The sequence below is a fragment of the Onychostoma macrolepis genome, chromosome 03 (assembly GCF_012432095.1).
Source record: "Onychostoma macrolepis isolate SWU-2019 chromosome 03, ASM1243209v1, whole genome shotgun sequence".
In the NCBI taxonomy this organism is placed as follows: Eukaryota; Metazoa; Chordata; class Actinopteri; order Cypriniformes; family Cyprinidae; genus Onychostoma; species Onychostoma macrolepis.
The window spans coordinates 20,631,893-20,650,607 of record NC_081157.1 but is presented as its reverse complement, the minus strand read 5'-3'; the positions used below and the strand labels follow the sequence as shown (position 1 = coordinate 20,650,607).

General features: G+C 36.6%; 1 protein-coding gene across 1 annotated transcript in view; it reads right to left on the bottom strand.

Moving 5' to 3' along the window:
- Nucleotides 1-274: 274 nt before the first annotated feature.
- Nucleotides 275-18,715, bottom strand: part of tmem104 (transmembrane protein 104) — a 50,138-nt gene continuing 31,697 nt past the window's right edge. Inside the window, exons 9-10 of the mRNA XM_058771550.1 lie at nucleotides 14,355-14,448; nucleotides 275-1,402 (exon numbers count right to left, since the gene is read on the bottom strand). Of these exons, the coding sequence (XP_058627533.1) occupies nucleotides 639-1,402; nucleotides 14,355-14,448 (858 nt within the window). The 3' untranslated portion in view covers nucleotides 275-638. The remainder of the gene's footprint in view (nucleotides 1,403-14,354; nucleotides 14,449-18,715) is intronic.

Here is an 18,715-nt window from a genome sequence, read left to right as displayed (position 1 = left end):
TATAATATCATTTTTGTAATACAGTAAAAAATATATTATAAGCATGAATCAAAACAGAATTTGGGGTAGTGCTAAACTGTCTTGTAAATAACATCACATATGCAAAGATTTTTCATTGTAATGCATATGATTTTATTTTAATTATATATATATATATATATATATATATATATATATATATATATATATATATATATATATATATATATATATATATATATATATATATATATATATATATATATATATATATATATATTTTTTTTTTTTTTGCTTTTGGGATGAAGCGTGACCCAATCGTATTTTAATGAGATTCACCTAACTGAAGAGGAAAATCAAAAATAACTCAAGAACAAACAAATCAAGTGACGTTTTGAATGAGCACATCATATATGGTTTTTAAATAATGCTTTTGCCATATCCTGCCTTACAGAACATCCACTAAAGGATTGTGGATTTGTGAGAAAGAAGTCACAAATCCAATGCCAAAATGTTTTTTTGGTCCCTTTTTAAACATTGAATTAAATTAGACTGAATTAAACTTCAGCTAATGCCACTCTTTTAACATAAAACCTAAAAAACACCCTTCAAAAATGAAAACAAAAACACGGCTTGACAAAACAAATCTGCTTGTACGCTCAGTTCTTGACATCGGTAAGGACAATATTAGCCGTCACAAACATTAGACAGAACGTTGCCCACAATATCACAAACCAAACCCAGAACGTATGATGGAAAGGCGACCGGTGCTTATTTACAGCATCCCTTCCCAACACAGGCTCGAGATGACGCCGACTAAAAAATACTAGGAAGGCCGGGATGATATACTGAATGCCTGTTCCGGCATACGCCCCAGTGATACCCACAAGCGCCTCTAGATCATGAGTACAGAAGGCCACGATAATGGGCGGCACTATAGTAATGAGTGGGAAAACGACACGGTCCACCACCCAAGGGTACGTGCCACCGTCCCGATGGAAGAGAGTCTTCCAGTTGTTGCGTAGCGTGACGGCTATTATGGGAAAGTTGGTGCTGATGGTGAATACGGGAAAGAGGCCCAGGAAGTAGCGCAGCACTGGAATGCTCAGGACATCACAGTTATCCGTGAAATTTAAAGTGTACATGTCCCGCAGCAGAGAACTATCGAAGCAGAATATGGCCGTGAGGGACAGCAGGCTGTAGAAGCACAGGATGAGGATGTAGTCGGCCATGACCAGGGCGCTCATGCGCTGCTTGTTGGAGATGGGTGTCACGAGCGAGGGCAGAGAGTGCTGGCACATGAACGAGTAGACGCAGACCCCGAAGAGGTTGGGCACACCTGAGATCTGAGCCACAGTTGGGTGGCCCTCACTGTGCCCCTTGCCAATACGAATTAAAGCCAGGATGATCATCATGGTGAACGCTGAAAGAGACAGAGAAACTCATGTAAAATAATGATATAAAATCATGCAACACAATATGACTTTGAAGATCTAGTGGATTTTGTTGTATTTAAGGCAAGACAAGTGTAAAAACATTGCTTTTTCATATACGTATCAATTTTGAAATATGTGTTTTCATAAATGTGGTTTCAGTCTAGTGGAAGAAAACTTGCATCTGTAGATTTCCGTTATCAGCCAGAAATCTCCACTTCTGTAGCATGTACATACATCAAACATCACAGTTTTATTCCTATCCACATTCTGAAAGTTTTAAAGAGGGGGTTGTTCATTTATCATTTGCCTGGTTTTATACAACATTTCATTCTTAAAAATACTGAAAATGTATTTGTTTTTCTTCTGCCAGTTGACTATTTTCTATGGAAGCCCGTTTCCACCACTGAAATAAGATAGAAAAAGGTAATTGTGACTTTTTGTCACACAATTGGGCTTTTTTTCCCCCTCGCAATTGCTTTCTTCTCAGAATTGCAAGATATAAACTCGCAACTGCAAGAAAAAGGGTTGGAATTGTGAGATTTAAAATTGCATTTCAGAGAAAAAGTTGCAATTCTGAGAAATAAATTCTTTCTCAGAATTGCAATACAAACATTCAGTTGCGTGTTATAAAGTCAGAACTGCAAGATATAAACGCATTTTGGAGAAATAAAGTCAAAATATAAACTCGCAATTTTTTTCTCAGAACTGCAAGACTTTATAACTTGCAATTGAGAGTTTGTATCTCACAATTCTGAGAAAAGTCGTCAGAATTGCAAGAAAAAAAGTCAGAATTACCAGATATAAACTTGAAATTGCTAGAAAAAAAAGTCTGAATTGTGTGGTAAAAAAGTCGCAATTACCTGATTTGATCTAAACCACAGTCGACAGATGTTTTTCCACAATATAAAACAAGAATTTTGAACCAATGTTCCCAAAATAAATTGGGGAATCATGGTGATATCTATTAGATAAATATTTTACCCTGTTCACCTGGGGTTTCTTGCCTTAATACTGTATATTCAGCTCATACACGAGTTTGCCAAGCTGAGATGATTATTTATTAACACTGTCCACCTAAAGCCGATTTTAGGCATAACCCCTTTTTTAGTAGCCTGAATAGCAAAAAAAGCATGAAATCTGATTTTAACTAAATCAATCCAAGTCTCATGAGGATGTGACTTGAAATCCTGTTAAATTGGATTTGAGTAGATCCGTTTCAGCATGAACTGCACGAACAGATATCAAGTTTATCTTCCATCATTTGGGACACAACTAGATTTAGGAAAAAAACTGTTGTGTATGTTATGCGCTTTATGAGTTGTCATGATGGACTTGAGTGGAGGACAAATTTCCAGTTCTGGTCTGTCCACACTGACAGCTTGCTGCTCATACACCATGTCTACATTGGAAGCCACTGACGCAACAACTCGAGTCTAAACACTGTAGTGTGACACACAGCTTCAATGCATCCAGTGTTCACCAACCACAGGCCAGTCAGCTTCAAAGATGAAACCAAAACTTTACAGGTTTATTTAGCCAGAAATCCATGCTATAAAAAGTTGACTTTGGGTCATTTTAAAATAGTGTAACTTATCTTTAATTTTAGCACTACAACCTACCTTAAAAACTGTGCAGGTGTATGTAGGGAAAAAGTGGTTTTATAAGAAAAATGTATTTGATTTTACCAATAGAAGGTACATCACCATTAAAAAGGTTTGTGGTTGGTAAGATTTATTTAATGTTTTTGAAAGAAATCTCTTACGCTAACACTGTATTTGTACACAACATATGCGCCAATGGACATACATTATTAACACTGAACTTAGGTTCGACTGATTGGTTTGCACACAGAAATGGCCACGGGTCAAACTCAGAGTAAAGCCCTATAATTAAGCCCCCATATTATTAGGTCTCCTAATTCTAACATATTTATCTTATTTAAGCGTTTCATTATTTCTGTAATTTTTAATTTATATTAAGAAAAAAAAAAAAGCCTGACTTTCTGTACTTCTATTCTGATCAATGTTGCAATCAATGCTGAGCAAGATGAGACTGTTCAGGATCTAATAGGCTGCTGGAAAACGCTGAGCTGGTTAAAAAGGGACCAATAACTTCTATAGGTGATGTTCCCTGCATAGACAACCAGGAAGAGAAACATGGATGTTAAAAACCCAAACAGAAGTGCAATCCCCTCCATTTAATTATCTCAACCATCTAAAGCTTAGTGCTGCTCCTGAAGATCTGTATATAGATTTCAGGCAAAAAATTAATCCACAAAAAAAGAAGAAAAACAACAACAAAAAAAAGTTAAACATCATCCTATCCCAGTTTCCGGATAGCTAAGAGGACCGATAGTAATAATCAGTCCTCATCCTCTTTCCTAATGCATCACATGGCCAGGTCAGAGACTACAGGTGTAAATCTGAGATGCCAGCCATTGGATTTAAAGGGAAAATGGATTGGGTCCGTCCTCACATCTGAGAGTCCAGCTGACGTGCAATTAACCGGAGGTGCTCCCGACAGCAGTGCTGACCCAAAGGTCTCCATTAGCATTAAAGGTGTTCTCACACATGTTCATTCAGTGTTTGAAAAAGATGCATTATTCCTGGCAGGAGTAAAACATTCTGGCAGCAAACAAGGGGCAGAGTGCATGTCACACTAATCTCAGTCTATTAATCAAGGGCAGGTTGCATGTAAGTGGAATAAATAATTCACTAGTTGCAAAGAACCAATAACATAAATCACAGTGATGTTGCAGTAAAAGGGTAAGTGTCTCAGGAGAGAGTGCATGCTGCCAGGAAAACTACAAATTACTTCATTTCAAGTGCACAAATAACCAAATAACCATTATGAATAACTTTAGAAAGGTTTTGGAAGTAATCAAAACTCAGGAAAAAGTGGAGAACAAAGAGCGACAAACACTAAATCTATACTGTGAGAGACATGTCTTATTTTACACCAAATCTAGAGACTAACAAGTCATGTGACCATACCATAACAGCCCGTGTTTATATAAAATGTATATTATATATAAATATTTTATACATTTCTATACATAAAGATAAAAGTATACTGTATGCATGAATGTGCGATGTGTACACACATTATGTAAACAAACTTTTATTTTGGTTGCGATTAATCATTTGACAGCACTATAATCAATATTAAAAACAATTGAACTGCTTAATATTTTTGTTGAAACCGCTACATTTTTTGGCATTTGTTGAATATAAAGTTCAAAAGCACATCATTAAAAATTATTAAATTAAAATAAATCTATATATTTCAGTAAGACACATGTTTGTCTGTATATTAAATATAAAAATAAATGAATAATTGAATGAAATAAAAATATTACATAATATATTAAGAATATAAAAACGCATCTATATATAATATATAAAATGAATAATGTATAAAACACAGCTGACTTGTACAGTATTTGTATAGACATAAGAAAGGACAGTATAATACAGAGCACAAAGCCAAAGACAAACTGCATTAACAGGTAACCTTCACTGTGCAATATGCTTAATATATCAAAACAGATACGCAAGAGCTCAACTAGAGGACAAATGCAGACATACACAATGATGGAACTGCAAATCACTGGGGGAAACGTCAGAGACAGATAATGTAACCGAAGAACCAACCAGAGAGGATACAAACATGAATGGGATGTAGTCAGATTTAAGATGCATTACTCCTTTTCATAACAATAGCGGAGTACAAAAGAGTTGCACAGAAAGAATAGGAGAAAAAAAAAAGAAAGAAAAGAAAATCAAGGGCACACTTAATCCAAATACTCCTGACACAACTCAAGTCATTGTATAGACGCTTAACCTTCAGCACAGAGGCCTTTTGTTGTTTAGGGATGAGATGTGATTGCATCCTGCCACATAAGGCACAGCGATTCATCACACGCTATAAAATTCCCTCAGTGTACATGCTGATGGCCATGGAAAATGGCACTGGTATCTGTGACTTCAAGTCTTATTCATCATGATATGTTTGTATCTGACACCAGCGCCAGCAGAGCCCGGTCAGAACAGAAGACAACACGCAGGTAGACAAGGAGGATATATAAAAAAATAAATAAATTCATTCAGCAAAGTCAAACTTGACGTGGCATCACAATCAAAATGACACTGATTGCTAAAGCTTCCTCAAAGGACGGTGTGCTGAGTTTTGAAGGACACCCTTCATTACCAAAGCACCCGTGAGACGCTGAGTCACATGACCAGCTGTGACCATCAAGTGTGAATGGAGAACGGTAAGTGGCGAGTACATTAGGCAGATGTCAAAAACATCTTATCTGGGAAAGTATCAAATCAATCATCATCCATAAACTAATTGTGACTTTGCCAAGTAGGACACATTCCTAGATCAACAACCTTGCTTGTCCTGGAACATTCCTATCAAACAATCAGGTTTCAGAGAGATATTTATATTAGTGATAATATAAAACTTGAGGTCAGCAAGATTTTTATTTTAAATAAATGAACTTTCCATTTAAATCAATGAATCCTGAAAAAATGGAACTGTTTCCAACATTGACAATAATAATAAATGTTTCTTAAGCAGTAAATTAGATTGATTTCTGAGGATCATGTGACACTGAAGACTGGAGTAATGATGCTGGAAATTCAGCTTTGCATCATTGTACATTTTAATTAGGCATATTGCATGCGATTGTCATGCGCATCTTGTCAGTAAAGCGGGTTCTGTGATTATTAATAAATCTCCATCACCTGTTTTCAAATTGCACGGTTTAATTCACAGAGCCGTAGTTCACTGACAAGCTACGCAATTCGTGCTCAGAATCGCAAATGAATCGCCTGCGATATTGAACTTGATATTGCGAAGCTTGTCAGTGAACTACGGCTCTGTGAATTAAACACCGCGCAATTTGAAAATGGGTGATGGAGATTTATTAATAATCACAGAACCGGCTTTACTGACTAGATGCGCATGACAATCGCATGCGATATATCACGCAGCCCTAATTTTAACATATATTCGAATAGAAAAGTGTTACTTTAAATCAGTGGTTTTCAAACTTTTTGTCAGAGCAACACTATTTTCTTTTTAAATTGACGCGACCTATACCTATCTGTACACATTAGTCCTCTTAGCAGCATGAAAAACAAAACATTCAAATTCAGAATGGAGAATAGGCTATATTCTATAGTCTTTGGCTATATACAGGAAAGCGTACTTCCTTAAAAAGCTGTCACTCATTTCGGTTTATTGCAATCTCTAATTCCGCTATAATCAATGAATCTGTCAACACAGCACAATTAATCTCTTATTTACATCTTATTTACTTTGTTCAATATAATCAGAGGATTCGCGTCGCGAGCTTCCAGGACTCTGGACTGAACAAGAACACTCGTGTTCTGAGCGGTGAGTGGATTCTGACTCACTAAAGCTCCTCTGATTGGCCATTGCGTTATAGAAATCAACAGATATGTCTCTGATTTGCTACAATGTACAACACTGCAAAAACAGAGCACAAACACAAATACACATTTGATTCTGACCTGATGTGGCTGCTGGTTACTTTCGTTTTGTTGTTCATGTTATTTAGTTGCTTATTTCCTGAGGTCTTGAACTTGGTTACATACGTTTTTCTTAAATCATCCTTGAAAATGCTTATGTGAGGGTGAATATACAGGGTACACAGATCTCCCTAATCGCTTAAACTTTATGCTGCACCTAATTGCTAAAGTAATTTAAGTTTTAACAAACCCATTAAGGAAGCAAATGTGGACATCAATACATAGCATAGGCTTAAGAGCGTTCAAAATTTAAAGACAACCATTTTAACACAGTTTACACAAAAACTCAGCAGAAAGCATCCACACTGTGCCATTTCAGACCAATTGATGATCCTCTGAAATTTTCAAGCAAATGAGCGAGTGGTTTTATGGTCTGTTAAGGAAAGCAGTGTATGGTAGTTTGTAGCTTGTCCATATTGCAGGGCCTGCTAAATGAGAGGCGCCAACGCATTTTCCTTGAGAGCAATTTTCAGGCTCTATGAGCTGAACCATTGCCTGGGGTATTCATTAAGGTACAGCTATATTTCAGAGCACCTTGAGACTACACTGCTGTACAATATCCCACACTGATGCTGTTCCAGATCCAGCACCTTTTACAGTATATCTGACCTATAAAATCACTATAAAGTCTGATTCTCAATGGACGCCTATTAATATGGGGAAAACCCTGAACATTTAAATAGCACTGAAGCTATATCCTTATAGTAGTGCTACTGTTCACACACAAGTCTATTTGAAGTAGGGCTGCAACTTATGGATAAAATTTATATAGAATATAATTGAAACTCTGGTGGTGTCACAGTGATTTGTAGTAAAAAAAAAAAAATAAAAAATTCTGCAGAGGAAGAAAAAGGGTATACAGTGAGCTTTTGTTGGAAAAGTGCACAATCCAAGCTGTCAAAATCAAGACAGAACTTCATTAAACATTATTTTTAAAAAATGCTCATAAGCATATGGTTTCATGCACTTCAGGAAGTTTTTAATAGTTATATGTTCATCTGTAAATGCTATAAATTCACACAAGGATTGTCATTTTGCAAATAGCTCATCCTAACAGCAATTCTCTGTTAAACCCGTTTCATTGTTGCATGCTTGCTCAGAGAAAAATATCAATGCTAAAATATGATTTTCTTTAAAAGGGTGGTTGACTTGTTTTTTTCTAGGCTAGATTGTGTTTATGGGTGCAGTCAAACAAGTGTTCATGCTTAGTTTTTTGAAAAATGCATTATTTTGTCCTAATTCAGCTCTGGGACAATACCCACTATTAATTAATATTCAAAAGAGAGCTGTGAAATTCCAGAACCTGCAGAAGAGCGCACTTTTACAGCTGGTACTCAAACTACACCCAAACCAGCACAGCACAGTCCGGCCCAACCAAATCACACAGTTACAAAAACAAAACTACACTGCCTATTGGAAAGATGCCACTAAAACAACAAAGAAGATGGAGCTGTATTTACACCTGAAAAGAGACTACAAACCAGCAGAATACCTGAGCTGTGTAAAAGATCACAAATTAAGAAAGACACTAACAATAAAACTCATTTGGGGAGGAGAGAGAGAGAGAGAGAGAGACAGACACCAGGAACACTATTAAGAACCGCTGCTTTAAAATATATGAAACTTGTTAATCCACTGGAATCATTAGAAGACAGAATCGCAATTCATATATGAATAGAATTTTACGTGCACCCCTAGTTTTCTCTTCCCTAAAGCAGCGCAGCATAGCTCCGCCCCCTTTGCTGCATGATCTCGGGGGCGGGGTTTATCTGGGTTCGTGACCTATGGGACCCAGGAAGTAACTCGTTGTAGTCCCTTACCAGTTGTTCTCATATTTTAAAAGACGATGTCTCCTTTTTCATTGAACTTTCAGCTTCGTAACTTTGCAGATATTGTTTATGCTCAAACAGAAACATTACACACTAACTAACGTTAAAAATTTTTTAAAAGTGGAAAAAAAAAAAAAAAAAAAAAAAAAAAATCGCAATCAACCACCCCTTTAACCCCTTTTGTCAGATGACGTTTTCCAAAACAATTTACAGTAATTGGGATTTTGCTAAATAGAGCCCTATTCGGACGGGACTAGTTTTACAGGGGGTCGTTAGAGAAATGTGTGTTTCACAGATGTACTTTATGATTTTAATCCCGTCCAAATCTGCCATGTCTGTGTTTTTCCTCACACAACCTCTGTAATAATTCCAGAGCAAATTACCAACTGTTTTTCAGCAAACTCAGTGATCCTCTGAGAAAACTAATCCCGTCCGAATGCGATGTCTGTGATTGCCGGTGAGATTTTTTTTCACAACGCATTTCCTTGTGTGTTTTGGCCAACGTGAATTACCGTAGACGCTCTTACCGTGCTCATATTTGAGATATATTTGCCTCCCAGCAAGGAAAGAATAAGTAAATAAATTAAAAACAATAATAAAATCAAGAGTCAGATCACGTAAACCATTCAGACTGGCTATTGTAATATCTGCGTCAGGTCATTTCTGCACTCAATTACATAATGTTTTAATTACATATGCACCTTTATGAAAATTAAACACGGGTTTACTACAAATAAATAACTAAAGTAAAACTAAAGCAACCACACATTAACATGGTTTTGCTATACTAGCCATATAGCTTCACCATGGTATTTGTAGTAAAACTGTTATACTAAATGGCAATCAATCCGAATGACTACGCAATGCACGCATACAGAGCGCGTGACCTCTGAAACGCCAAGATGTACAAAACAGCCCCTCCCACCTCTGTAATAAACAGAGATGTTAGTCCCGTCTGAATTGGTACATGAAAATCGCTGACGTCAGGTGATAAGAATCAAAACTCAAACGTAGTTTAGAAAACTAGTCCCGTCCGAATAGGGCTTAGGACATGTTCCTTGATCAACAACCTGGCATGTATTTTTTTTTTTCAAGTCATAACCAATTTTTTACATTTATTTTTATATTAAATTATTTAATTATATAATTAATTAATTTTGTGCGCTGTGTGAGAACATGCTTACTGTAGTTCTAGACTAAATATGAACATGTATTGACAAAATCAGAATCAGTATTCCTCAAAATGAAAAAAAAAAAAAAAGTCAAATGCAAACTCAGAATATTATACAAACCTGCAATAATTAAATGTTAAATAAGACAAATATAATTTATGTTTAATCACATTTTATTAACCAGTGTCTTTGCTACTGACCTTCAATGATCCAATTAAACCATACTATGCAAAAATGATACATTTGCGTTTCATTTTTGTTATTGCTGAATAGTGTTGAACTTGCTTCTCCTGCATCATATTCTTCATGCAATTTGTTTGAGCTGCACCCTCTACTGTACAGATGTGAATTTACATTTCCTTCAGCCAGAGGTGTATTCAACTCACTTTTGTTGTGAAAGGGGCTTTTACATTTGTAAAAGACAAATTTTTTATATTAAAAACAAACAAGCAAGACCTGCCCTGATTTAAAAAGTAACTCAAAAGTAACAACGTGTTACTTTCCATAAAAAGTACTTTTTTTAGGGAGTAACGCAATATTGTAATACATTACTTTTAAAAGTAACTTTCCCCAACACTGTTTGGCAGACACTTTTATCCAAAGTGACTTAGTTTGCATTCAAATCATACATTTTTTAGTTCATGCATTGCTTGGGAGTTGAACCCCAGATTGCGCAACAGACCCATGACCTTGTTAGCGCTCAACCATTTGAGCTATAGGAACATATATAATGATGCAAATGATGTTGTGAACCTGAACAACAGATTTTTTGAGTCTTCAGCATGTTGTTCTAGCACCATTAACATTAATACAGTCTCTGAGGAGCATTCGGTAGCCCACCACAGCAATGCAACATGGAGTCATTAATCTCCAGTGAGTAATAACTCGCTCTTTGTCCGTTCCTCAACGTTCACGCTAAATATGAATTAAAGCGGCAACCTCACTGACTCATTTCGCTCTCCACATCAAAGGCTGATAAATGTTCTCTACTTCAGTGCTGAAAGGAGGTGATCCTTCCCATTTAAATTACCCCTGCAATAAAACTGCCTTTAAATAATGCATGTGAAGACGCACAGCTTTGCATACAAGACGCCATATCTGTTCTCCTGGTAAACAAGGTGCTTCATGAATTTCATACATGTGGCGATCGAGAGTCTATGGCTTCTAAGACTGCTGAGGTTTTATATCTGCGAGTAACAACACACAACAAGCAGCATTAATTCAAGTATGAGGCTGCTGTGGTTGAGCTAATAATTGAGCTCTGATTTCTGGTTGAGCAGAGGACGGCGCTGGTAGTAGATGGCATCGAGGCTAAAACACAAAGTGGCTCCCCTGATGCCAACTGAACCGAACCCTACTTACCACATCCGTTTGACACAGGAGCAGGCACGGTCTCTCCCTCTGTGCATTATGGGTGAACTGAGGCACACAAGGGACGTGCCTGCTTGTCCTGCTGTCTGCTGTGAGTAATGACTGAGAGCAGAGAGGATCATGGGAAAAAGCACAAGACTGGAAAGGGCGAATAAAAAGAGGAAAAGAAATGATAGGCGACTGGTCAATGTATTGGCATTGAAAAGTTCATGTCCGGTTCGAATTCAAAAACAGAAGAACAGCTGCGCTAATGTATTGATATGCCACTGTTAATCAAAAAAAGGGGAAAAATGTGGAAGTGTGTTGAGGGAATTTTGACAGCTTTGGTTTTGGTATGAAATAACAGAACTATATAGGATTACTACATAATGGATGAAAGTTCAGTCAGCTGGTCAAAATAAAGCCTAAAAGGATGGCAAGGGTCTTGTATCACTTGGAAGGGGTTTATTTTGGGATGACTGCTTGAATATATTCTCCATGTTATTACTAGACCACTCACCAAATAAATTAAATGGACATGAAATATTGACTTGAGATCAAATTATTGTATTACATGGGCTAAAAAGAAGCTGCGGAGTGATATGAGAGACATGAAACTAGCACGGATATGTAGGAATTTAGTTGCAAGGGACAAGTCAAATATACACTTTAGCATCATCATACAAAAAAGTTTGTCCTCTGAATGCAGTGATTGACCAATCAGAATCAAGTATTCCAAAGAGCAGAGTAATAAAAAAAAACTGATTTTCTTGTAACAATTTCAAGACTGTTTACAAAATAAAAAAGCCATTTATATTCAATGCAAATGTTTATCATAATAAAGTCTCTGCGGAAAAAATACTACAAACTAATATCATGCTTTATATTAGATTTGGCTATCTGTTTTTTCTCCTCAGGGATAAATAACAGTGCCACAATCTATGGTAAAGTAAGTTCCATTAACACAGATGAGGCTGTTTTTTAAGATTAATTAGAAAGTGAAATAGTTTATGGATCACTCTGCGAATTAAACGTCCAAATGTTTGTTAATAGTAGCTATTCAAAAGGAACTAAAACCATTGACTATTGCTGGATCACATTAAAAACTCAATCCAATCTAAAGCTTAGACAAGATTTTCATTTGTTTTATTTTGTTGGCTTGTTTGTTTGTTTTGCCTGTGAATCAATTTGTTCCTGCCTGGGAGAATGATTAATAAGCACAGCTGGAAAACAATCTGTAAAGTAAGTACCGCTGCAGAAAATCTGAATAACTTTGTAAAAAATCAACTGATTATTTTAAACATTTAAAAATGTAAAAAAAAAAAAAAATGCAAAAGTGAGTTATAATGCAAGATATTTAAGATTTAAAAAAAAAAAGATCTTTGAAGAGTGTTTGGAAAGTGAATTTAAGACATTTTAATACTTTAAGGACTTGCAGTTCTAGATCTGAACGGATCCAAATCATACTGTAGACTAAAAATGAGAAGAATGCATTATCAAATAATTACTTCAGCTCTCTAGAGATTCAGAATAGAGGAAGGAAAAAACAGCAACAGAGAAAGATAAGGGCAGCACACATACAAAAAGATGGCCACTTTGCTGCAGGGCACCCATGATGCATTTCCACAAAAAGAAAAAAAAAGAAAAAAACAAACTGCAATACAAAGCAAAGAGCGGCCAGCTAGACTAGTGACGTCTTTCACGATCGAGTGGAATCATACATAATACATACATGTACAAATGACCCCATATTGATTCACACGGCTAATAGAGCAAGAATCCATTCTGGATAAACAGTCTGAGAAATAATAGCACTGCTGTGAAGTTCATCACCTGCATTCAGCAGTATATGTTGCTGAAGCAAGCAGGATGAGCTACTTCACCCCTCAGCCTTAAATGGGCAGTGCATTAAAACAGATGGCAGAAATATGGGCGCACATGCTAATCAGCAGATTTCTGTACTTTATCTATACATTTCTTGATACATAAATTTTGAGTAATTGCTACACAATGCTGCATAGCACCACTTTCCACCACTCAGCGTTACTGAAACCTACACAGCTAGAACAATTGCCTCCGTTTTTTGCCCCCTGGAGCTATTAGGAATTGTAGCGAACAGCCAATGACTCTCATTCACATCTCATTGTGAATCAATGAGCCGAAAAGCAGAGAAAGGTGAGCAAAAGGGTGTATGCTTGTTTCTTTAAAGGTCTATGAGCAATGCAAATGTGCGCCCAAGAACACGTGTTTTTTTGTACGTTTTACAGGTTCATTCACCACAGCGTGCACATGGGAGTAGAAGCCACGATTCAGTGCGGCTGTGATTTGAGCGGCAGGTGAGGATGGGCGGTTTTATTTTGGGCCTGTCGTCTGGTAAGTGACTGCCCAATCACGCCTGAGACGGCCTGTCTAGCCTGTCAGGCTGAAGTATGAGAGAGATAGAAGGCGGAGACATGGAGCGGGACGCATTTATGATTGACAGACCCTGGCTACACTGCAGAGGAGGGGAACAATGTACTAACCATGATGCCGTACCTTTAAGAGGCATATAAGTAAGTAAATAAAAAAAGGTTAATGGGGAAATTAAAAAATTACTTTATGCACTTATCCTGTACAGATAATTTAAGCATTCACAAAACAGAGCTACTCAAAGAAACATTAACAAACCACCATATATGTAATTTATTTTCTCCCTAAGGTAAATCTTAAATACTACAGCAGATTTTGTTTTAGGCTATGTTGTGTTGCAAACTACAATTAAAAAATAAATAAAATAATTAATTATTAAAAGAAAAACAATTATAATTATATGTATAAATAAATAAATAAATAAATAAATAAATATCACCCATATATCAAAATTTAAAACAAAACCTTAAAATAAATAAAAACCAAACAAAAAAATTAATTAAAAAAAACAACAACAAAAAAACCCCAAACCAAAACAGAAAAACACAAACCAGAAAAACAAACAAAAAAACTAATAAAACCAAAACAATGCAAAAAAAACAATAGTAAACAACTTACCAATCCATCTCATTAGAGAGGTAAGGATCTGGAGGTATTTGGTCTTCTGCGCATTGAAAAAGGTGAAGGGCCCCAAAAAGAGTGCGAAGATTGCCTGAAATGAAATAAAAATACAGAAAACAAGTCAATGAAAGCAAAAAGCAGTTTGAGTAATAGCAGTGTGCTGCAAGTAGGATACCAAGATAGATCTCCGTAAACATTCTGTGATATTTTGACCTAAATAACTACCAAATTTGGCGGCTATTTCAGCCACAACTGAAGTGTATACATGGGGCACAGACACGTAGGACTTCATGAATGATGGGTGTTCCAATTCTATGGAAATCTGTGGAGTTTTGTGGATGCAGACTCAGTGCGGGTCTGCTCTCATGGTACACACATAATTACTTTTAATGTGCTTGTGAGTGCAGGCACATAGATTCATGACTCACTTGTAAATGAACTGCACTGGGTTAAGTGTTGATGCCAGACTCTTTGATTTGTATATTACAAAATTTAGCATCTCCACAGACAGCTGCAAGAAGTACCGGACCTCCCAGTCCTGGTGTGCTTGCCCATGCAAAGCAAAGCATTTACTCTGAATGTCCCACATAACTACTAAATCACACCTCTAGTGTTTTTAAAGATTTTCCATCATGTTTGGCACGAAGGCACCTGTCCTAAATACATATAACTGTTCTAACAAGGCTAATGTCTTCACACCTAAAATGGGTTTCACAGGTAGATCTTTCAATTTCCATTAAAAAAAAAAACAATCACTGTTAAAGCAAGAAATTAAAATACATTTTTAACATTCCTGACCTGTTTTTTTTTATTGAAAGTAATCTCTAATCTGATTCAGCTGGCCTCTTCTGGTACATTACAGAAGCTCTGACTCACTATTTTGCATATGGTGATTTGGTTTTCAGGCCACCAGCATACAGATATGTTTTCCAACACAGTTGAATAAAAACGTGTCCCTTTTCAATCACAATTAGACCAGGAAGGTGAATTTAAGTAAACTGATTCAATTTTGATGTCCTGTTGCGTAGACAGATTAATGGCTAAAAAGAGAGCTCAACACATTCCGCTAAATTGATGGATGTCTCTCATTAAAGAGTGAATTGTAAATCATCATGACACCATTCATACTTTATCTTGAGAGGTGAGGAGTGTCTTGGTTTTTGTATAGTCAGATAGGCTGAGAGTGAGATAACAGTCCATCATGATGCCTGAATGTCTGTCCTGATAAAAGAGCTGACAGAGAGGCTGACAAAAGCTAAAACCCTGTAGGGACAAGATAAAAGAGCAGAAGGCTCTAAGTTCATGTGCGGTTCCTATAAAGGGTTGTAATGGGATATGAAACAACATGGCAGAATTTAAACAGTTACCAGGAAAAGGTTTGGACTTGTATGATAATTGAGGAGAGATACTGAAGAGAGGGACAGATGGGCGCTTTTCTCCATTTCAATTTTGCTCTGAAACTGGCAGCACATTGCCTAGATTTAGAAGTTCAGTTTGAATGGACGTCTTATACGGTATTACAGTTAGTCGATCTAAAACTGTGATTGTGCTTTAACAGTGGTAAACCATGTCAGCACGCAAATAAGTGGTCTGAACTTTTGTTCTGTGCGCGCGCGTGCGTGTTTTGTGACAAATGAGGATATAAATTTGTATTATGACAAGGGTATGACAGGTATTATAAGGAGAAGGTGACTTTTCAGTACATTACCCCATGTCCCCACTTTTCAAAATGCTTCTAAAAAAAAAATCACACAGAATGGAGTATATTGAAAATCTGAAATAGCACAAAGTCTCCTGTAAGGGGTAGGTTTAGGTGTAGGGTTAGTGTAGGACAATAGCACATACAGTTTGTACAGTATAAAAACCATTACGCCTATGGGATGTCCCCACTTTTCACAAAAACAAACATTTGTGTATGTGTATCTATCTATCTATCTATCTATCTATCTATCTATCTATCTATCTCTATATAAATAAAAAGGCATATAAAAAGGATTAAAAAGGCACCTCAGTGCAACCAATAAAGCGAATAATACAAGAAATAAGCATCTCCACCTTGATGAATTCCCATAATGCATTGTTGTCAGCATGAGTTCTCTCAAAATGCATGCCTGCATCACTCCCACCACACAAAAATATACAACCAACCCCTTGTTCCACGAAGGTTGGAAACAACCACGATCCTAACCATTTACTCCTGAGCAGAACTCCTACATCTCAGAATGGCCATAAAATACCAAATGCAATCTCATGTCAACACAAAATGAAACTGAAAACATAAACCCTGTAAAACAGCTCAGCTTTTTTATGGGTGGCAATGTCTAAGCTAACCAATCTCAGCTCTGATGGCTGGGCCTGCTGTAGCTCCTCATCTAAAGCCTGACTTATAACATATGCCGCAGTTTCCGATTTGAAAAAGGACGCTGGCAGAAAGGTTGGAAACTTGACAGGAGCTCGTCCACGCATGCCAGGAGGGCAGAGCGATAGTAACGGATTTCCATTCCCTGGCCCATTCCACGAGTGTTGCTGGTGCTGATAGTGAAAATGGTGCAACATTGGCACGCTGGTGCACAACGCATGCCAGGAAAGGACAACAGGAAGGAAGTTTGGCAATAGATTGGAGTGAAGGGAGAAATGGAGGGACAGGGCCAGGCAGAGAGGGCATCAGGGGAAGGAGAAAGAGCGAGAGCCGCAGGGTGCTTGGTGACTCAGACATGACACAAAGAGAAACAGAGAGGCACTGTGACACACTGCACTTGTTATCAGAACACAGAGCTCATTAACACTAATAGCGTCAAATAGCCATACATGAAACTCAAGCTATGGAAGTCAGAAACCGAACTTTTATTTTGACGGGTTGCCGTGAATACCTTTACATCTCTACATTTCTGTGTATATGATATATGAGGATAGTTTTTCTCAAATTAAACGGTCGAATGCTCATTAAGTGACTCTCAGAGCAGTTCTGGAGATGTTCATGTATTTATGTCCTCATTTAGTGAGACGACAGACGTTAATATCACCGCAAGAGTCACGCGGGCTTCTGTATGAGTAGTGAACAAACCCGAGCGTCTGCGCCATACATTAACTCAGAGAAACGCAGAAGTCGTTTAGTAGTCGTTTTGCGGCTTAATATTTACAAATAGGAGTGGGAGTGTGCTCACTTGTGTGTGCGCGCGAGCCGGGGCGGAACTCCGCTGTGCGCGATACAGAGAGCGCGACCATGTAACGTAGAGACAGAAATGACATGCCGTCGTTTAAATAGATAAATAACATAAGGCTATTTAGTTTGTTTAATAAAAGAACAAGGTATAGACCTGTTCTATAGGGAAGGTAACATTGAATGACTTCTTTTGTGGTCTGGCGCTATAGAGAAAATAAAATAACCTGACCTTCAAGGGGCGGGGTGCCGTTGGGGGCCTAAAATAACGGTAGGGGAAACACTGGAAGTGTTAGCACTGTTTGCTAAGGCAAGCATCTCTATTACTACGGTTTATGCTTGGGGTTTGCAAGCTCTTTAGCCTGAAATCAAAGCACATTTTAATCAATGGCATGATTTAAAATGCAATTTTAAAAAAAATGGCATAATTAATGATGATCCATAATAAAAATTTTTAAACAACATTCAAGATTATGATTATATATATATATATATATATATATGGTAACACTTTACAATAAGGTGTCATTTGTTAACATTAGTTAATGTATTAACTAACATGAACAAGCAATGAACAATACATTTATTACACTATTTATTAAACTTTGTTAATGTTAGTTAATGAAAATACAGTTGTTCATTGTTTATTCATGTTAGTTCACAGTGCATTAACTAATGTTAACAAACACAACTTATGATTTTATTAATGCATTAGTAAATGCTGAAATTAACATTAACTAAGATTAATAAATGCTGTAGAAGTATTGTTCATTCTTCGTTCATGTTTACTAATGTTGTTAACTAATGAACCTTATTGTAAAGTGTTACCATAATATATAACAATTATGGTAACACTTATTGTAAAGTGTTACCATATATATATAACAAATGTAATATTAATTTAATAATTATTTCAGATAAACCCAGATCATGCAAAGATTTGTAAAATAGTAATAATTTCAAAAAGTATTGTTATACAACCTTATTACATGAGTTGATTATGCACGTTTAATAGAGTGAGTATTATTTTTGATATAATTGTTTATTAAAAAAATAATGCACTAAGGAAACTGTGGCTGATATTACTTGCCAGTGCATTGTGGGAAAAACAGTATATTGTACTATCCGTCTTGCCGAATATTTAATATTTTTATTATGCATATTGCCTTTTGAAGGAAGATGCACATTTAATGCTGTT